The 22420-nt window shown below is 39.4% G+C and overlaps 1 protein-coding gene across 1 annotated transcript in view; it reads left to right on the forward strand.

Annotated features, from left to right (window-relative positions):
* Positions 1-21096, forward strand: part of slc67a1 (solute carrier family 67 member 1) — a 47526-nt gene extending 26430 nt beyond the window's left edge. Inside the window, exons 6-11 of the mRNA XM_088611638.1 lie at positions 995-1110; positions 3001-3111; positions 4895-4995; positions 14905-15006; positions 18372-18492; positions 20097-21096. Coding sequence (XP_088467764.1) covers positions 995-1110; positions 3001-3111; positions 4895-4995; positions 14905-15006; positions 18372-18492; positions 20097-20284 — 739 coding nt within the window. The 3' untranslated portion in view covers positions 20285-21096. The remainder of the gene's footprint in view (positions 1-994; positions 1111-3000; positions 3112-4894; positions 4996-14904; positions 15007-18371; positions 18493-20096) is intronic.
* Positions 21097-22420: the final 1324 nt, after the last annotated feature.

The following is a 22420-nucleotide window of genomic DNA, read 5'->3' on the forward strand; positions in this document are numbered from 1 at the left end:
CGCACGACATCCGAGCTTGCTGCTCTGTTGCAGGGGCCGTGTCGGGCCCGTTGCCCTGCTGTCCCGTCATGTGAGGAAGGCTCTGACAGAGGTTGCACCGTGGGCGGCTTCTGCTGCTCCTGTGCCAGCTGTGCTGCTCGCCAGTGTTTCCCTGTGAGAGGCACTCCTCCTCCTCCTCGGAGCGAAACACTCTGCTCTCTGTTGTCCTGTGCAGGCGCCCAGAGTGTGGGAGGGAATGGCATTTCCTCCAGCTTGGGTTACAGCTCGGGCCAGGGGCTGCAGTGAGCACGCCGGCTGAGGCAGTGGTTCCCCATCACCTCTGACTTCAATTTTCATAGACCCAGGCTGAATCGCTGCTGCCTTAGCTGCAGTTATTATAGGCGTTGGTTGACTCCAAGACCATTTCTACTCCAAGACTAGTTATCTAACATTTGTTTTCGAGACTTTTTTAAAAGCCTCGTAATTGTTGTGTAATTTTCAACATAAAGGGTCCCTAATATTGTTCTTATACCCCCCTATAAGACAGTTATTTGGAAGCTTAAGAACTTGTAGCCTCTAACATTCAGAGCTGTAAGTGACCGTCCTAGTCTTTGGGCCCAGTATGGAGACTGTGACCATGCACAGAGTGTTCCATTTTTACAGCGCATTTGAAAGCATCAATCAGACAGTTTGCAATGTACGAGTGTGACTGTGAAGAAATTAAAAGGCTGAGACTTGCTCTTTGTTTTTGGTGTTTTTTTGTTTGTTGTGTTTTTGTGACCTACAAAGTAGGATATTTTTGTATCGGTGGATGGCTCCAAATATCACTTTTCTCTTGTTTATCTCTTCTTTTCTTAAAATTATACATAATTGTAAGTGTAATGAGAGCCCTTCTCATTCAGCAGAAACTAATTTTGGTTAATTATGGGCCTGTATGCCAGTCCAGCCTGGGTTTTCACATGGTAGACAGAGTGTAAATGAAAAATGAAGTGTATCATTGCCTTGTGTCTTTCAGGGAATCTTTTGCAGCATTTGTGGCAGCCGGTGGAAGTCTTGTCAGCACTATCCTTGTTCAGAAATTCATTCCTAAACATACTAAAAACCAGGCTGGAGTGCAGAGTCTCACTGACAGTAAGGTCCTTATAACTGCGGTTATGTACATTGACTTACAAACAAGCTGTTTTCCTAGTACACAAATTGTGTTTAAGATCAACTGAGGCTTTGTTAATAAGAAACTAAAGTGTTTTACCAATGCATACAGCTGTTCTTGAGCTCACACACCATCTTTACTCATTATGAGAAACATATTTATTCCTGGTAATGGATGTGGCACCTCAGAGCATCTCAGAAGTACAGGGACTCGAGGCTGGATTACACCTTGAATGCTGGAGCAGTCCAGTGCAGGACACACCCAAAATTTAAGACATCAACGATCTTAACCATCTTCTCATTGGAAGAAAATGGAGCGCCCAAAGAAAACCCACATGGGCTCAGAGGAAACAGGCAAATTCCACACAGAAAGAGCCTTGGTCTGGACCTGAACCTGGAACCCACAGCACCGTGCTGGCCACACCATTTCCAAATAGTGCAAACACTTTGTGGAAAACATTCATCTGCTCTGCATAAAATATCCATCCAGACGCATAACAATGTTTAGACTGAAAACACAAACCTTTTCTCTGGTACCTTGTACCTTGCATGAAAGATGCGCCAGATTTTCTGTACGTCTGTAAACCTATGACTTTTATTCCAGGCAGTGATTAAAAAACACAAAGGTAAGTAGTCCAGTAACTACCAAGAGAAAAAAATAAACATCTCTTTTACCCTGATAAACACTTCTTCATTGCAGACAGGCGACCCAGAATGCATTCTGGAGCAGATTTTAAACAGTTTCTGGTTTTCTGTATAGCTCTACATCCTTGGCTCCATCCTCTCTTTGTGTCTTTTCTTGTCATGGTGTTTCTCTTATTTGGGAAAAAAATATTCTTTGCTGTCATGAATATTTTTTTTTCTCTGCAGTGGTTGAATATTCAGGCAAAGCCATCATTATGTCATGAAAGAAAGCAATAAGCCTTGTTGTTAAAATGAACAACAGCTGTGGTGTAAAATATGTTTTACAGTAATTTAATATTTTAAAGCCTTTCGGGTGAACTAGTTCAATGAGAGGGACAGAATACAGTTGTGCATTTTGTGGGGAATCTGTGCAGTGAAATGAAGACTCAAGATCTATTTAGTACAGCCCCTGGCAGTTGTTTGTGCTCTTCACATAAATGATGGCTGCTGATAATATCTGCTCCACAACATGAAATGCAGATTCCTGTAACAAAGACGCAATTGAGTAGCCTTGTTGCCACCAGCTTATTTTAAGTTGTTCTATTTCTTCCTACAGTGTCCGTCTCGTGGTTATTGTCTGCCACAGTTATACAAAATGTAATAACCATTTCAATAAAACAAACAGTGTCTGTAATGTGAGGTGATGTATAGGACATATACTGGATAAAGCTAATTTGAAATTAAAAATGGAAATGTTACACCAGTAAGCTGACACCAGTTGAATCTTAAAAATATTAACATGGATATGAATGTATTACTTTCACCAAGAATCAACATGGCCATGATATCATATGAATATTATATTATGTCCATTGTAAAAAGATGTTAGGGCACTTTGTTTTTCTTCATGAAAGGAGCTTGTTATACATGGTGCTATATTAAAGTCTTGCATTTTATTTCTAATTTTACTTTGGTAAAAAATTGCCCAAAGGCAAAAAACAGACAGAAAAACAAACTATAATAATCCCTTTTGAAATCTCACTTTTTGAAAGTCTATCTCCTTGAGTTAACTGAATTGAGCTTTTATTTTCTAGTCACTTACCACAAACCCACCAAACTGCAGTCTGTACCAAGCACAGAATTGTGAACTGTCTGTGATTGAATGTTGATAAGTGTTGAAATATTAAGATCGGTTTCGCTTCCGTTGTTGTTGTTTATAATACACAAACCTTGTTGGTGTCGCTCTAGAGAAGGCTGGGACTGGCTCAGTGTTCAACCTGAGTGAAATCACACGGCTCATGAAATTCCCTGGAGTCCGCAAAACCTTTGCAGTCAAGATCATATCAGGAGTGCCCCAAGGTGAGAAAGAACCAGTAATGCTCTTTTTGTAGAGCATTTATGTTATATTCTTCAGGGTCTTCAAAACAGATTTTTGTGTATAGTTTTGATTAGTCATAATTTGCAAATGTTTTTTTTCCCACAAACATTTAAAATGACTAGTTATTTTTCATGTAAAAAGAACTTGGAAATTTCTACCATCCACTTGTTCCAATCTCGTTAAGAAATTCTGCGTTTTGGCAGAACCTTTTTCTGCATATACTATTTCCTGGATCGTTGGCTGCCTGATTATTTAATACTGATATCTATTTCTATTTCACACTGAATCTTTAAAATGCATCTAAGAAAAATGGCTAAAGGGTTTCAGTTCTGTAGAGCAAGGAGGCCAAAATTGTCTGTGACTAAATCATCACATACAGTATATCGATCTCACATCGCTTGAATCTCAAACCACAAGATGTGCTCTGCAATCATAGGTTTGAGGTCACTTACCAGTCTTCAACTTAAAAATCGCCATTCTTAAGACCTAAAATATTAACACAAACATGTACAAAACAAACACAGGTACTGGTCTGTCGCCAGCAATACCACTGAAATTGACACACGTGAGCTTCAACTTTCAACTACAAATCTTCCTTTTTTTCCCGTTAATCTTTCAAGGAAGGAATGAATTACTGCTTTGGAAAGACTAAAAAGTTTCATTCTTGTTTTTATTTCCAGATAGCATCCTTCATGGTAGACATGATGTTGGCATACTGTACTTAGAATAGCTCTTTCATTGTAAATAATGAAAACACAAAAAGCTGCTTCAGAGCTCATCACTGCTTTCACCTCCCTCACTGTACTGAAGTAAACTCTTGGACTTCATTCTCAGTGCAAAGAATGGACCCTTGAGCTCCAAGTAACAGGAAATTCTTAAGACATGACTTTTTCCTCAGTGAGGATGCGGTTTCACTCCATCTGATGTTTTGATTTCTTGAAAGATTTGTAAAGGAATGCAAATAAGGATGAAGAAAAAAAGTTGGAAACATTTTCTGGAATCTAAGATTGTTATTTCTGTATTTCACAATTCTCCGAGGTGAAATCAGCAGGATTAAAATTATACCATACACCTGTGTTATACTGTACATAAAGATTCAGAGCAACAAGGCTGTGAATGTTTTCGTTTTAATGAAGTATTTTAACTCTCTTTATCTTGTCTTTATCATTTAATGGAGATAAAATGATGTCTAAATAACATATTCTCTTTTAAAATGACATCCTGGCTAAGTGGCCCACTGACTGTTTTTGAATAACAGCAGCATAAGAAAGAAAAGAAGAAATACGTCTGAATAACACAGTGGGACACAGCAGCATTAACGAATGCTGGGTACAATCAGTATGTTTAAATATAAGTTTTTAATCTCACTGCAAACAGCGTCAGACTCAAAGGTGGGCAGTTTCAGCTTCCTCTGCAGATTGAGAATGCAGGAATTGCTTGCTTGGCAGTGACGAGCTACTGCATGACTTCCAGCCGCAGATGGGGATTGCCTGCTGTATATCCGATAAACGATGAAGGATAATGCAGCAGCTGGAATATTTTTCATTATCTTTCCAGTCTGCTTCCTGATCTCTTGCTTAAGATCTATTTCCTGGAGAGGCCACATTTTCCAAAATTAGCTAAGGGCCAGACAGGCCCAAACTATTTGTATGAAGGTGTGAATATTTACCAGTATAATACAAATTCTTCTGGACTGTGGTGGAGGGAATGTCCCTTGTTGTGTGTCTGGTGTTCAATCACTCATCCCCCTCTCTCCATGTGCAGGTGTCTTTCAGGTGATGTTCTCCATCATCGCCATGGACTTCTTCCAGCTGCAGGCTGAGCAGACTGGCTACCTCCTGGCCTATTTTGGGGTCGTTCAGATGGTAAGAAGGGTTTCCTCTCCACTCGTTCTTACTGGAAGGGGTTTCATTTCAGTCCTCCAGCTGTAGAAAGAAAACAGTAGTTTCCTGCTCTTGTTAGCATGTCTAGTAGTGTTCAATCATGAGAACTCCATTTTGAATGTAATACCTTTTACTTTCTGTGTCTCACAAAGAGTGGCATGGCGATATGATTGTTAAGATTGGGGTCTCAGAATGAGAGAGTTAAGAATTAACCTGATGTACTATTTGCTTGGTGGGTTTTACAAATAATGATATGTGGTAGCAGATGTTGGAAAATGTGCTGTGCTGAAAGTTTGTAAATTTATAGAGGTGAGTGAAATTAAGGGTTAACATTTTCCTTTAATGTAAGAACTTGGCAATCTGATTTTCTTTTGCATGGTCGGTAGTTCTAAGTACCTCTCATGTACCTCTCAAAGACATTTTCACATGCATAAAGAATAAAGACCAGGTAATAATTAATCCAAGTTATAGCTTTTGTTAATTAAGCAATAAAACGAATATTGGGTGTAACAGATTGGTAACACCGAAGTGATGAAAAGCTAGCTCTCAAAGTGCTGAGAATGCATTGAGCAATCTATTAATTAAAATGATCTCAGTCCATTTAGAAATCCATGTGTGATTGATGTAAAAATTCATGTTCACTGTTTTATTCCTGACGCGAAGGCTGCTTTGTTCCTTGAGAGAAAGTACTTTTTCATTCTTTATAAGAACCATTTTTATAAGGGAAGATTTTTGTTTAAATTATAGGAATTAGACAACGTAGAAATGTCCCACAAGACTATCTAAATTACATAGTCAAACTTTCTGTAATTTAGTGAAAATAATCCAGGTTCCCAGCATTTATGGAATAGTACATACTGTTCAGGTTTGTGGTTCTGTGTGCTGTTGATACAGTTCGCTTGGAGTTATCCCTAACTGAAACATACCATTTCCATCCACAGTGAAAGTTATTTTACTCCTGGGCTCAGGAACAATTCTGCACACAAAATCACTGTAGCTTCTGTGGCCTTGCATTCACGCCTGTAATTAGCTTCAGAGCTCAGTAAAACGAACAATAAATCAAGGCACTCTTAAAAGGAATTCTCCTACATTAGTATGTTCTTGGTTGTGTTTTGTGCTGTATAATTTTGAGGGATTATGAAACTCAAATTTGGAATATTTTCATTTTTCTCGGTTACTATGTATTGTTTTGGCCTTAATCACAACATACACAAAGAGGAATGTAGAGGTTGTTGTGTTGTGAAGGCTTCCATATTTCTGAAAAAAAATCATAATCTTGTTTGGAATTTTCTTGTCTTGAAGGTTTCTTAATCTTAACAACCTTTTCGATAAATTCTTCACTCAGAAGACACTTCCTGAACTTTACCAAACTTTCCAACTTCTGCTTTATTCCTTAGTCATAAGCCCAGAAAACACAAAAGATTCCCTTTACTCTGGCTGTCATCACCTTAATCCCGTTTTCTGGAAACTCTGAATTACAGATTAAAATGGTTTTATGTTTGTATTTTCCTGTAATGTATATCTGTACATCACACACAACCCAGTTTTTAATTGCATTTACATATATTGTCCATCCGTCCATTTTTTGACTTCTTCTTCCAATTCAGGGTCGTGAGGGAGCCAGAGTCTGGCTCAGGTCAGGGCAGTAGGCACAGGTCAGGGTACACCCTGGATGGGACGCCAGTCCAGAACAGGATGGACACACAGTCACTCCTAGGGCTAAATTCTCAGAAGACAATTAACCTACAGTACGAGTATGTTTTTGAACTGTGGAGAAAAGAGTTTGTGAACACAGGGAGGATGTACAAACTACAGACAGATAGCACTCCAGGTCTGGAATTGACCCCAGGTTCCCAGTGCTGTAAGGCAGCAATCCTAACCATGTTGCCTTACATATATTTACATGAAGTAAAATACAATTTGTAAGTGTGCTTTAAAAGTTAAGTACCCCCTTATGTAAATGGAGTTATCTTGATCTCTGGCTGGGAGTATAGTGGTTTACCAATATTAGTGTGATTTAGAGTTGGCCCCACAGGAGAGCATGACCTCGTGATAAGAAAAGTTAGAACCTGGCTTCTCCAATTTTCAGTCAAAACACCTCACTGACAAAAATATCTTATCACATGACTCAGTGAGTAGGCAGGCTGGAGGAGTTTAGACAGACTGACCATCGGTCACTTCTCCCACCTCCTTTCTTCAGTGATTTATGAAAGTGAACATGACGCATCTACAGTAGTAAACAATTCCAGTGCACAGTAAGCAGTGAGTCGCTCATGGTAAACAGTCTTGAAAGAGAAACATAAATTCAGAAAGGTAGGCATACGTCTGCAGACACAATCCGAAGTGGTAATAAGGACAGTTTAATGACCTAAATCGAAAGATAAGAAAACCCCAAATGTTGTACATAAGCAGTTGGAGTACTGGATAGGTCCCAGCTGTTGTATCCATGAGCATGGTACTTCTCTCAGATTACTTTAGTACAAATTCCCATATCAATCAGTCTGAATGGAAATTGCTTTGGATAATAGGGTCAACCTAACAAAATGAAAATGTTTGGAACTTACGGGTTAGAAGTCTGAGATCTTATACACTTTTCACACCATGGTTCTATTAAATATTTGTACCTTTGGTTTTCAGGTTCTTTTTGTACAGTACTTTGGAAAATAAGAGTGTTGATAAAACCATGCAGTGAGAACTGTAGATACTGTAAGTTTGCACAAATGGAAACTAGGAAATTCTTTACATTGTGTAGATGGAAGGACAGAAAAACTGACCAACAGATGATGATGGATGTAATGACTGGAACCTGTCTATTGAAATTGTTCCCACTCTTGATCAGTCTCCAGGCTGATTAATCCTCTCATTGCAGCTCTGAGGTACTACAGGGGTGTCCTTGATTGACCAGTATTGCCTAGTAGTGTGTTGCAGACCTCTGCAGTCTTAAATGAAGTCACCTCTCACATCAATCTGTGGAGAGCGGGTTTCCATGGGGAGAATGTGGCCTTTTCTTTTTCTAGCCAGCGCAGTATGACAGTAAAGATTCATCTATTCGCGTCCTGAAGGGGAGATAGTGTTGGGAATTGTTCTTAAGGAATTAGAGTTTAACACAACAGTCAATACACCTAGGGATTTTGTGTTTTATTATTTTCAAAGCTTCCTAGACTGCTGCTTTCATTTTAAGTTAGCCTCAAGGACAGATGGAAAGCTACAGAGAAGACACCAGCAGCTCACTTTATCTGGCCTTAAATGAAGCATTTGTATGTACATATACATTTGTATTCTCTATGCTGTTGGCCGAATTCGTCAGTAAATATCTCATTACTTATGTCCCACATGAACCTGCTTTTTCCCCTGCTGTCTGCTGTTCTGACAGTGTGGTAAAAATAACCTCTGAAATAGAGTGGGGAGAGGTGTTATGATGCAAAGCCTGTGTAACTCCAACCTGCTTCTTTTCCATTTCCGCAAGTGATGCGGATATTCAACGTCCCAAAAGACACTGACCAAGTCAATCCAGGGGACTTCTTCAAGATCAACAACATAAAAAGACCCCAAATACAAATCAGTGCTCCTAATCTGGAAATTACGATTAGGACCATTCAGAAAATGCATTATCACTTTACACAGAGAGCTGACGTGGTTTTATCCTGTAAGATTTGTGTTGATATGATTCTTGGATCATTAAACTACTGACAGTTAAATATTTAAATTTGACAAGTGACCAAGTCTAGTTTGCTTGTATTGCATTGACGTATGGAGATGTATGACAGCCCCAGCCTGAAGAAGGAAATCCTAAACCTACATCAAAATAATAAATAACAGGGAAAGGGTTTTATCATTTGACCCGAGATTTTACTTTCAAAAACAAAAAATACACATTACGTCAATAATAATTGAATCCCATAAGCTCTGCAGAAAAAGACAAAAGCAGAGAGGTCCCCTTGGCAAGCTTGCAGAGACTGTTTTACAGTTTAGGAACTTAATCTGTTATTTATTTTGTTTTGCTGAAAGTTGAGCCTTCATGATAGCATGAAAAGGGTGACAGGATACCCATTCTCTTCACACACCCACACAGCCCCCATGTCTCCGTTAACCCTGTTATGGTGTCAAGAGACAAGGCAGCTTCTCTTATTCTCACCAGCAGGGCTCTCGATGACGTCTTCCCACTTTTGAGACTGACACAGACATTTCCCTCTCTGACATCCCTTTATGAAGACTTCTGTAACAGCTGTGAAATATGATATGGCCTCCAAGCGGGTGATCGGAGTCTGGGACAGTCTGCAGAAGTCAGTGTAGGAAAGCTGCCTACAGGAGACCAGATTCATTTACAGTTAGTTGCTTTAAAATGTGGCTAAAGATGTTTCCCTAACATTTAGATTGTGCATGGACAATAAAAACAATAAACAGTGATTTATGAACTCCAATGTGATAATAATGAGTAAGAATGCAATTTTCAGTGAATAATTTTCGATTGACCTTCCTTGATTGACCTTTTCTACGGCTCCTGTGTTGGATAATACCCAAATGTATAAGCTAATTTATTTTATTATTTTATTATTTTATTTATGTACAGCTGGGTCCTGACATCTTCAAAATGAGCATTAGCAAATTCACTCATTCGCTGTCTGGTCTGGCTGATGGGGCCTGGGTTTGAAGAAGAACAGAGAGGGCTGAAACAGAGCCAAAGGTTGTGAACTGCAGTTTTCAAAGGAGCTGCACAACAGACTGGGATCATGAGGTGAATCCAGGTAGTGAGCCTCTCTCTGCCCCCTGCCCACAAGTCCCCACTACCCAGCATCCACAGCTCAGTGTGGCCTCGGTTTTGTACTGTATTGAACGCTCCAGGTTCTGTGTCAGCTGCACGGGCGCTGGCAGGCAAGAGCCGGCTTTAAGGGCTCATTGGCAGTTTTATCACAGAGCAGCGTATTCGCCGTGAAGGCAGAGATGGAAAGTGTAGATGCAGAGGACGGATTAATGTTGTTTATTTTAGCTGATTACTTACTAAGTTTGTGATTACTGTTCTTTCTTTTCGTTGATCATTGTTATTTTAATTAACGTACTGTAAAGCCAGTGTTTTAGTACTTTAGATGTCATTAAAGAGAGGGTGACTTACATACAATCTACTATGGTACATTATGCAAAAGTGTAGTGGACATGGCTATATACAAGCATGATTGCAGCTTAAACTCAAATATTCCTGAATCTCTACTCATGAGACTGGAAAAACCTCATGTGCTGTCTTCCTGATAGAACCCTTGCTAGTGGGGATTTTTTATGCACTACATTTTTTGTGCGTTTCTCTGCAATAAAAGACAAAGCACATTGAGTCATACATTCAAAACATGGAGACACTTCAGTCCCCAGGGTCTGAGGGTATGATTTTCTTTGTCCTAAAGATCATTCCCACATTGTGTAAATTATGCAATAAGTGTTAAAGTTTCAAAAAATGTAACCTTAGCAGGGAAAGCGTGAGGTTGAGTAAAGGAAGTGAGCCTTCTGTGTTTACGGTTCAGTGGATGCGTTTAAAACAAATCAAGCATGTAATGTAGTGTCTTTACTCCTAAAATATAGCACTTTTACTCCTTTCTTACTTGTCACGGCATTTCATATAGACTGTGTTCTTTTTTTTGTTATATTCGTTTTAGAAACTACAAGGCCACCAAGGTGTTAAATTAAGTGTTTGGATCTCCAAAAGAACAACAGAGGTCTGCTTTTCAGTGGGATTTAACTCTTACTGAGGAGCATATTGACACATCCTCTTCATTTTATCATGGAAGATTGCTCCAAAATCAAATTGTGACCTATATATATCCCATTTACCTGTAAAAGATTAATTGCAATCACACCTTAGTTATTGGATATTATTAACTGGAGTTCGGGAGTATAACAATGAAAGGGAATTGCACACAGCTGTAATTAATCACAAATATTACAGAACTTAGCTCTGTCAGTTGAACAGAAGCAGCTCACTTCGCATTTCGTCTCAAGCCCCATCTCAATCCTTGCAGCTGCGCCTGGGTCACTCCTCTCTGAATGGGGTTCAAGCCTCTTCGTCTTGTGGCCAGGAAGATACCCATTAACCAAGAGGATTAAGCCAAGCCTATCTCAAATAATCCAAGCCGTCACATGGCCTGACCTAGGCCTAACGCAGTAGGTCTGAGATGCTATAGTGCTGGTTTGCCGTATTCCCTTGTGGAAAGTGAGGTTACAGCTGCAGTTCAGGAAACTTGCCGTTCCTGAGGTATAAAAGGGCACGTCTGTCAGTGAACACTGTCCATAGGGCCACATTTTGTATGGCTGAAATTTATGGGCCATATTTGTAATAAAACTAGATGGCACTTCTTTAATCAACAGATGAAATTAAAAGAAAAAATACAGCACAGTTGCTTGTACCATCTGGGAATAATTCAAAGACGTCATTAACATTCAATTGAACGCACACTGTTCTGCTCCATGGGCATAGTTCATGAATATTACTGTAAATAAATGATCCGTTTCAGGAACATATTCAAATATACAATTTTGTTATATGTACACAGTATTCAGAAAATCATATATTGGCCCTTGGGCATTCACCACTGCAGGAAAGGGTAGCAGACTGCTGGCCATAATGTGATATCCTCTCCTGGGCCTGTACTACTACAAGCTATTCACATAACAATATATGCGTCTTCCTCACTATAGGAACATCACAGCAGTGTATGCTCTGCTTTGTATGAACGGAGTATTAAACTGTCCTTTTTCATCTGTCAGAACAAGCCAAAGTCTCCTTATTATGTGCTTGAATAAGAACAATACATTAATGATTTGTCATGGCGACTGTTAGAGGGTGTGTCTTCTGGTGCCTTGAGCAGTTGCTCAGAGGCATTTCAGGATATGGTGGCTGGTTCCTTATTCAGCCATGTAGCTGTAGAACTGAAGCACACTTCTCCACAAAGTCTTTCAGCATGAGTCACAGCCAAGGAGGAAATTACCTGTCACCACCCTTAAGCTCACCTGTCTCGTTTCTGGAGTCACGCAGGGGCTGTATATTTTACCTGGCTTTTCAGTAAACGTCTTCCCCCCTTTTGTCTAGTAAATAAAAGCCCACATTCCATCTCAGAATACAGAAAGGTCCAATTACATGCTAGGGAGCAGTTACTTTCAGGATCAGCAGGTGATGCTTCAGAGAACTATACAGCAAAGCGTGCAGTTAGAGCCCTGTACAACAATGCATCTCCTCAGGTGAGAGTAAAAGGCATTTTCTCACATGCAGAAAATGCACTTTAAGAACTAGAAAAAATGTACTGATTGCAATTGTGTTACTATTTGATGTCGTCTTATCTCTGCTTGGTGATAGTAAGGTCTACAGTTCATCCTGTGACTCTGAATTAAAATCATAACACTTTACGTCAGCCCATTACGCATGACGAATTGTTTATTCCTAAATTCATTACCATCTAAACATCGTGTTCACGTAAACATTACTTTACCGAAAAGGCCTTCCATAGCAGCCCTTCTTTCCAGAAAGTTTGTTTAAAGTTTATGACTTTGTAGTTGTGTAGTTTTTTTCATCTAGTGTGTATCATACCCAACAGAGTGGAGGAGGTGGATGGGTGAAAAATGCAGAATAAACCAGCAATGCCAATACACATTTGGGAGTGATCATCTAATGCTAACATAACACAGACGCCTGCATTACAGTCACTCGTCTTCACTCAAGTTTTTTTCACGTTTTATTTACTCTATAGGAAGTGCTTCCTGGAAGAATTCAGAATGCTAACATTATTGTTCATAGTAAGAGAAGTAGAGCTATTTACTCAGATTGGGCTGGTTGTGTCAACAGAGCTCTCTAAAACTATTCTGCTTTGACGTTAGAAATTGTGTAAATGGTCTGCAGAACTAAACCATTGTTTCAACCAACTAAACCAACAAAAACTAAACCAACAAAAACTAAACCAACGTCATAGACTGCTGTGACTCAGGACGTCCCTGAAGAAAATGGGTGTATATTAGCCTCTAGATGAGGAATAGATGGCTATCATATCTGCAGTCCACTATGCAGAGACCTGTCACCTTGCTGTAGGTCACATTCCTCCTAGAGCTCCCTACTGAGTAGGGTACACAAGCCACGATGTGGGCTCTGACTTCATCGTGGGGTTGGTTTACATAAAAAGAAAGATTGGAACAATTTCCCTGTTTTAACTGTCTAAATACTAGATTAAAAGCATAAATTTGTTTCTCTTTTGAAAACTGGTTGTTGGGTAACACCACCAATATTAATATGATGTAGAGGCTCATACCATTTAGAAGGTGTATCCTCTCCGCACTGCGCTGCCATCACTGCAGTGCTCAATAAATGTGTTTCGTTCTCTTGTCATTCAGAACACATAAATTCAGTATGGATTCGGACATGCTCTCATCAGGATGGTACTGTCAGCTTTTATCTGAGAAATTTACATACACATTTTGGATATAAAGGTTTGATAATCAAACATCTGTAATCAATACGTGATGTGTTTCACCTGTGTTTTCTTGAACACGATAAGCAGGTACAGACAATCGGAAGTAGCCTTCATATCAGCGACTTTATTTGACATTTATGTGGATAAATATCTATCCCATTTTCCCACCAGTACTCCACTTCACTTGGCAATACTTTCACCTCATATATATGAGCATGCTTTCACCCTTGATTATTAATAACACAGTGCTAATAGATTGATTCGTTTGAGTATGACAGATTGTGATTTTGCTATAGAAAGTGCAAGAACTCACATGACCCTTTCTTGAACCTGTCGCTTCCTCTTGAATATAAGATGATAAAACATCTTGTCTGTGTGGCACTTCATACTGTCTTCTCACTTCATTGTTAGAACAGTTGACTTTGAGCAGCACAAGGTGGTGACTGCACACTTAAAAGGCACCACAGGTTCACCAGTCTTAATGGTTGGAAGGATCAGGTGTTCCAGTGCCAGCATCCCGCCACCAGAGGGCACCCAAACAGAGAGTACGTACCTCTTAGGCGTAGGTTAATCAGACCTCGTTAACCCATCACCACGCCTCCCCGGGGTGGATGAGGTACATATTCTCTGAGTATGGGTTTAAGTGGAGGAGGGTACGTGGATGAGGTACGTGCCCCCCTCCACTTAAACCCAGCTCTCTGGCCCCACAGTGCTCAGTGTTGGTTTATACCTTGAGAGCTACTCTTCTGTGATATCTTCCCTGGTCCTCTTCTCGGCTTTTGGATTTCTGGATTGTCTTTTGACTTTGATTTTTGGAATCTGTTTTGGATACCTTTTGTTGAGTCTTCTTTTTGGCTTCTTGACCTTTTGCTAGTCTTTTGACTTTGACTTCGGATTTCCCTATTTATTCCGTATTTTTTTGTGATATCTTATCTGCATAGGGTCCATCCCTTTGCAAATAGCTACCCAATAGCATAACATCAGGATTGCCAGTAGGGCGTCATGTAACACAGTTACATGTCATCATGTCAAATCCCGTTAACACAGCTGGGTGTCCTGGTGTCATCGAAGACCAATAAATACAATTCCACACAGGAACTCCTAATATATGGACTGTGAGGACAGAATTTTTTTTTAAAAAAGATCAAATCAGTACTCAGAAACGGTATTTCATGGAGTTTCTTTTAGACATTCTGTTGTTTTCCTTTTAACACTGGAGATTAAGAGCTTAGCTAGAAGAAAACCAGCAAACAGTATTCCCCCAGGACCAGAGATGAGACCCACAGCTATTTTCACTACGCTTTAAAAGGAACATTCCATTAATGGCAAGCTATTTTAGTGACAGTGCATGTTAGTCAATTTGGCTAAGTTTTTTTTTCTTGTAGAGCTCCTGGGTACTGAAAGTTTCCCACTCATTCAACTTCTGCTTTATTCACTTGTACTCTTGCAGGTCATACAGGGTGCTGTGATTGGAAGGATGACAGCTAAGTATTCTGAAAGCACACTGCTCCTGCTGTCCATTAGCATCACAAGCCTGGTGGGATTGGCACAGGTACATTTCTGCTGACCGCTTTTATTTAATACAGTTTATACTCACTATGCACAATCCTTTGTCCACTTGTAGGTGCTCAAAGTAAGGTAGACCTTAGTAAGAGAATGACTAGCAATACTAGAGAAGGAGGTCGGGTCTAAATTATCGTCAAATCAGATCATAGTCATCAACAAAAGTAATCTGCATTTTGTGTTTAAAAAAAATTCCTACTAAAAAATCCCTACAAAACATTAAAATAAACCAACAAAAACCAACAAAAATGTCAAATCTTTTATTACATTGATGTGCAATTATGCAGCTTATGTTCCTGTATTCTTATACATTTTAAAAACAACTTATACCAACAGCCACCTACTGTAGGCATCGCTTTTTTCCATGTGGCTCACCGTGCCTCTATGCATCTGCGGCACCAGCTCCAACATTACTGTAATTCCATCACTGCCAGCATGTCTCTGGATTCTGCACATTTAAACTGGTCTGGTTCTTTCAGACCCCCTCTGGCATGCTAGAATTAAAATGTTGGTTTCTCCTCGGGGAAGACTAACATCTTCCTTTTCAGTTCCTTTTTTTTACTGTTCTACTCTCACACAAGCAACACTAGTGCTTTTGAATTCACTCAGTTACAACTTTTTTTGTTGATAAAAAGCACAAGTCTTAAATTGTAGTCAATACACACTGGATAATTCAACTTTCTCACCCATTTGCAATAGTCACAAAGAACTATGATCCCTATTTCATCATCTAATGGCAAGTTCTCACTCTTTACTTTCATAAACACTATAAATAACTACAGTGCATCTATTCACCAAGCACCAGATCTTCATTAGCAATCACTAGCTTTTCCAGTCTACAATTCTTCGAGCTGATCCTGTTTGGCCAGGGACACCGCTCAGTAATTATAACTTGAACTTGCGCCTCTGACACAGCAGCAGGTGCTTTGTTCTTGTTTCTCCAAATCTCACAGTCTGAGACCCATATTCCTAAATTGTACTTTCTTGACTTCCCTATTTCACAGAGTCTCACAAGCCAGTGAACCACCTCAAACAATTACTAACGAGCCCAGCCTTCGGCACAGCACTTACTCACTGGAATCTAGATGCACTCTGAATTCTTTTTCCTCTTGGCAGTTCTTGTTAATCTCTTCATTAGCCAAAAGTCATGACTAACTGCATACAGGATCTATCACGCCAGCTCCTTTCCCTCATGAGGAATTTCACTCTCTCTGTGTGCTAATTACTCAATCACACCAGGTGTGCCTCATTCTACAGGTTTTGTAAATAACAGCACCTCTCACTAGCTCAAAATATTCAGATTTTTGACCATATATTTCTGCCATTTTTTTAATAAAAAGGCATTTTTGTATACTGCAAAACACCCTGTGTCAGAAGACTGAGTTTCTAGTCATAGATGAGATGTGCACATGCAGTGCAGTCTTATCCTTTACAATGCAGCGGAATAGGAGCAGCAGTGAGTGTTTGGAATTGTTACTGCACTGAAAGTCAACAACCAAACTAGATCATTTTGTATTTCGTGCAGATGATGCAGCAAGTATTTCTTGAATGCTCACATGCCATTTGCAACATTTGTAGAATGCCAGGATACAGTTATGCAATTATGCAAGGCAGGCAGATGTCACCTGGTACAAGGAAAAGAGTTAGTGAAGTGCCTTCAACAATAAGTTGGCTTCTTTTAATGTGCTTTGTGTCTATGCTAAATATTTTACTACCCATTGCAGTGCAAAAAGCAAACTACAAAACTAAAGAAGAACTAAAGAAACTAAGGCAGTAAGTGTCGGGTTACCTAGCCTTTTACAAGATCACATGTTTGTTTTTTTTTCTCCAAGAATTGTGCATACCGGACATTCTGATGTGCTCTGCTAAGCTGTTGCTATAGGAAGCAGTCTCACAACCCTTAACCTTTGTCAGTTATTACCCCACCCCCTGAAGGCCTGCAGGATGTCATGTGTCCTTAGGCTGTAATTACCAGCTCTCTGAAACAAATGGCAGACAGTTGGTTAACTATTCAGATCACTGGTGTTTAAAGACGATACTGCCAACCATCTCCTCAAGCACAGGAAATCTATAGCCAGAGTCACAGTCGGTTTCCTATAGCCAGAGCTCACAACAGCTGTGCTGAGGTCACAAAATCGTTATTTTCTAGCACGGAAATCTTCCATCTGGATATTCCTTCTTACACTCATGATGAATTTAATTCCCCCTTTAACTTATCTTCCAGCTGCTGTACTTAACGTGGAGCCTGTTTCCAGGCCCCACTTTCATGGTTTCAACTTTTTTCATCCCACAGTGAAAGCATAGTTCCAGTTCTAAATTGAACTTCAATTTGTCCTAACAGCCCTCCTGGGTGAGGTATTTCTCTGATCCCTAATCCTAATCCTCCCCATACGATCCAAGACTCTAAAGCCATGAAGCAGCAGACAACATGGATGATGTAACTACTTGTGAAATTCCATTAAAATAAGGGCATCAAGCTGGCAGAAGATAAGAAATAACAGAGACAGAGGAAGGATTAAGAATGTCCGCTCTAAGTGGAAATAGTGGAGCTGAAAGAATGCCTTTATGTTCAGAATGCCTTTACAGGAGTCTGACTGAGTCCCTGTTTGAAAACTCTGAACAGGCTCTAGCGCTGTTAAATTTCAATAGAGTTTTAATTGGGTGGCTTGAGACCCCCAAATTTCCTTACTTCCTTTACCCAAACTCTCACGCAAGCACAAGTGTCAGGTGTCTAACACACCTTCCCAATGCTGTTGCTATGCGGCCGTCCCCCTCCCTGGTAACCACCATTGCATCAGCCTCTTGGCTCTGTCCACTGCTGGGAGTGGTCCACTGGTCTCGTCCTGTGGCCTGGCCGTTGCTCCCTCAGCCAAGCAGGCTGAGCCAACTCAAAAAGATCTTTTGTTTGTTTAATTGATCAAGCTCCTGAACCGTAAACCTTCATTGGCTGTAACAGAGACTTAAAGGTGATAAACAGTTATGCTGTGTAGGAAAAAGGTCGTCATCTTACTGGACTTTTTATTGTTGTCACTCAACATGTAAGAGTCTTTAATGATATTCACCTTTTTCACAATAGTCCATCTTTGCCAATCTTTATTGTCTTTTAAAAAGTACACTCTAACCCCTCTTGGTCTTAAAGAAAGCCGTGCGATTGAATTTGTTTGAAATCTGATGATTTTGTGCTGAACTTTTTCTTAATAAATGTGAATTCTTTATGGGTCCATTTTGATGGAATTGGGTCAAAAAACGATATATAATTTGTAAACAAATCAGTTTTCACCTACAGTATAAAAGCCTGTGTCTAGGGTTTTAATTCTGAATGTCCAGGTATTCACTAATGTTCCTCTGTTTCAGGCCTTCATGTTCAATGTGATCCAGTTTTGCTTCATTGTAATTCCAATGATGTACTCATTAAGCACATTCAATGTCATCACTGACAGCATGCTGACAAAGAGTGTTCCTGCCTCTGACTCAGGTTAGAGATTTTCGTTTATTCCTTTTTAGTTTTCAGACACTGGTGTACAGGGCTGTTAATCTATCAAAGGGAAGATAATAAATTATCACTCAGTCATAGTTGAAAATTGGAATGTAGACTTGATTTCTTTATCTATGTATTATGTAGGATTAGAATGTCTTGTTATTTAAGCACATCAGTTAGTACATTTGGCTGTGAACCGAAAGGCTGGTGACTGTTGCTCACCAGGGTACTGAGTGTTTAAGCCAGGCTGCTGTGTTTAATTTGGAACTGCTGTGGGGAGTAATAATTTGGACTCTGAGCATGTGGGTTCAAATCACCAGGTACTGCTGTTGTACCCTTACACACAGTTTACTAAGGTTGTTCTAAATGCTGTGTTATACAAAGAAAGATTGATTTATCTGGTTAAATAAAGAACTATTAGTTACTCTGATAGTATAAACATTGTACACACATGCACAATAAATCACATTCGGGATTTACAAAAACTTTTGTTTCTAGCACAGCCATATCCAAATGTTTATATCTGTGCTAGGTATAAAACCAGTGTTTTCAAGGACACATTTAATTTGTAATTATCCATATTTCTGAAGGTTTTATCAAGTACTTGCTTAGTGTGAACTGTTTTCCTAATAGTATTAATTGATTGAAGAACAAAGTGTAAAGCTCATAGGATTATGCTAAAGATCACATCTCATTAGATGTATAAAACAAAATCTTTTACATTGATCCCTGAAAGTCCTAACATTGACTGCAGTCCAGTGTGTAAAAAGTAGTACATGAACTTTAAAATCTCAAAATGGTGGTCATCTTTCCATGACACCAGATCCTTCAATCAGACCCTTCTGATTGAACAATGTTCTGTTCAGTGCACTCAATACCTAATTTTGTATGGAATGTACAATACGTTTTTATAATTGAAATAAAACTCTGTCCACCCCAACTTCACCTTCACAGAAGCTCTTGTTGTTAGGTTGTTAAATCCAGTGAGGAATGCCACAGCCCCCTTCTCATGGCCAGACTGTTGTGGCCTTAGAAGACACAAAGCAATTGCACACAAAACCAGGCAGTAGTTGTTTGAAAGCTATTGAAATAGTAATGAAAACAAACATAATCTCACAAATATAGGCCTTGGAGTTGAATGGTAATTGTCCTCCCAAAGAATCACAAAGCGCTTCACCTGCAGTATAGGAACAGATCCACTTCTTCCACCCCTGAAGCACAATGACTACCTGGGCACCATCCTTCACTGCAGCCCCGCTACGCAGATCAGGTGGACAAGCGGGAAATTGAAGTAAGGGGGAAATTAGATGGGGGAGCGGATTGTGCAAGCCCCGAGAGGAATTAGAGAACATCAGATCATCTGAAGATGGAGATCATTGGAGACCATTTGTCAGCACCACATAATCCTATGGGCTATTGATGTCTTGTGTTACAAGGAGAGAAGGCAATGCTTCCTTTTGAAAGTACTTAACACTTGTTAAAACAGTGGTTTAGTTTGTGATTACATAGTGCAATGAACATGACAAATACAATTCCTACTTGTGGGTTTTTTCCATAGTGAAATGCAGTATTTTCCATTAAAGAGATGTCATTTCTTGTAGGTACAATGTTGGGATTGTGTGCATCCGTCCAGTCCTTCCTTCGCACTATTGGGCCCACTATAGGAGGATTCCTCTACCAGAACTATGGTGTCTCTTCGTTTGGCCACATTCAGTTTGGTGTCAATTTACTGCTCTTCTTCTACCTCATGAAAAGTGGCATTCAAAAACCAGAACAGCGTCAGGGATGAACTCCTACACAGACAGAAGACAGACAACGTGAAAAAGTCATTCCGAATTCACAGCAGAGTAAAGAGTTCAAATCAGAGCAAGAGCAAGCCATTACAAGAGCTTTCCCATGCAGTCCTGAATTGGCAGATATATGTGTGAGGGCACTCAAAATCTGATATATATTATTGTCTGCCAATCACGGGATTCCTTCATTATGAAGGAGTCGATCATACAGTATCTCAGCTCTTTCCTGTCATTCTCCCTTCAGAAAACCCAAATAATTTATGAAGCATCTGTACTGCTATTGACTTCATTTACTGCTACAGTTTAAAAATGTGGTGGCCACAAATTTTTATCTGTAACATAACTGGAATTTCTTCAGCCACAAGCAGAATTCCTCAGAATAAGATTACAATCCAGCCAGAATAAAGAGCATGGAGAAATGTCATGGAGTTCAACTTATGCAGTATAAAGGAAAATGCATTGATTACACTTTTAATTTAGGTCAGCTACTATGAAGCAGTGAGAATTTTAAATGTCTAGCAAATAAATAATATATGTGAAGATATAATTCTGAGATTTCTAATTTCAGTAGCAAGATAAAATACAGCCTAGCGTTTACGTTTTTTTTTCTATCACCCTAGTTTTGTGTGTTTGTGATAGTCAGAATTAATTAGGTTAGATTTCTTTTCAAAATCTATTTTCTTTTTGAAGTGTTAGAAGTTCTTATTTTGAAAACATTTTTAATTACATTTTGTACTGAAGATATGGAAAATAAATCAATTCAAAACAGCTTGATTGTATGAAATTAAAACCTTCCTGTTAGTCCTTGTATTCCTGATTTATTATTAAACCTCATTTCTTCCCAAGGGGATTTAAGTGAAGAAATATTCTGAATACAGAGTTTCTAATTTGCAAGTATTCTTACTTGAAGTCTGGAAGCTGTTGGTTTGATCAAATGGCCAATTTTCCGCCTCAGATCTTGGCTGTCTTTACTGTGGTAAATCACACAGGGATGGTTGCTCATCAATAAAAGGAACCCAAGTCTGCTATACACAAGAAGGTTACATTGTGTAAGCAGTGAGTGTGGCATTGGTTGCTGTCTTGTATTAGAAACTGTTTTGTGAGTGGTCAGATTCAAAGCAGTTAATCTCACACACTTCCACTTGCAGCCAGGACGTTCCTCCACGTATCTCTCACACACCACCACCCCATCTAAAGCCAACAAACTCCCCAGCTCACTCCTTGTGTTAGTGAGGGGTGGGGGGCAAGTGTTTGGGCAGCCTAACTGTCCTCAGCTAAACAAGTCTCTCCAAGTACTTTGGACGTATTTTGTCTCTCTTATCACTTTCATTAGGATTAAACAGCACTGATGAAATGGTGGGAATCTGTGGGTTTCTGTTCTGCAAAAACTTCAAACATAAAAAGTTTTGGAAAGGTTGCAAATGAGGGGAGTTCTCAAGAGGAGCAAAATTTGCATTTGTATTTGTTAGTAGGCAGTTAAGAATCTCGTCCCCTTGTTTCCTGAGGGTCCCAGGATACCAAGTTCAACCACATGGCTGCTCCAGTCCTATATTCAATTTTAAACGTATTTCCCTGTTGTCTCCACTTGTGTCCTCAGAGTTATGTTTCACTGTTGATCCTGAAGAAATCCACTGGGTTGAATTTATCTAAGACTGTATACTTGAATCAGGTACCCCTGTAGCCTTTTTTAAAACTGAAAAGAGTCATTTCACCTGTCAGTGTGAAGACATTACATAACGTCTGGGAATATACCTTATCACTCTTATATGGAACAAATCTGGAGCAGCAATATCTTATTTTCATTGTAAATCATGTTCTATTAATGCATTGAACAAGTTTGATATAATTTCTGTATAATTGAATTCTGCACTTAACTATATATCCTAATGTTCTGTTTTTCTGTTGCTGCTCTGTACAGGGGCGTAGCCCACCCTGATTGATCCTAGGCATACCCAATCAATCCAAAGTAATTTAAGATTTTTCCTTGTTTGCGTTACATGATTTGCTTTTGAATTTCCAAATTAGGTGTCTTTTGGCATCGAAAATAGAATACCAAATTTCGTGGGTTTCATACAAGTTTAAAAGCACCATGAAGGATCAAACAAGATCTTCATACTTTAATATTTTAATAC

The sequence above is a fragment of the Lepisosteus platostomus genome, chromosome 18, assembly GCF_059453375.1.
Source record: "Lepisosteus platostomus isolate fLepPlt1 chromosome 18, fLepPlt1.hap1, whole genome shotgun sequence".
Taxonomy (NCBI): Eukaryota; Metazoa; Chordata; class Actinopteri; order Semionotiformes; family Lepisosteidae; genus Lepisosteus; species Lepisosteus platostomus.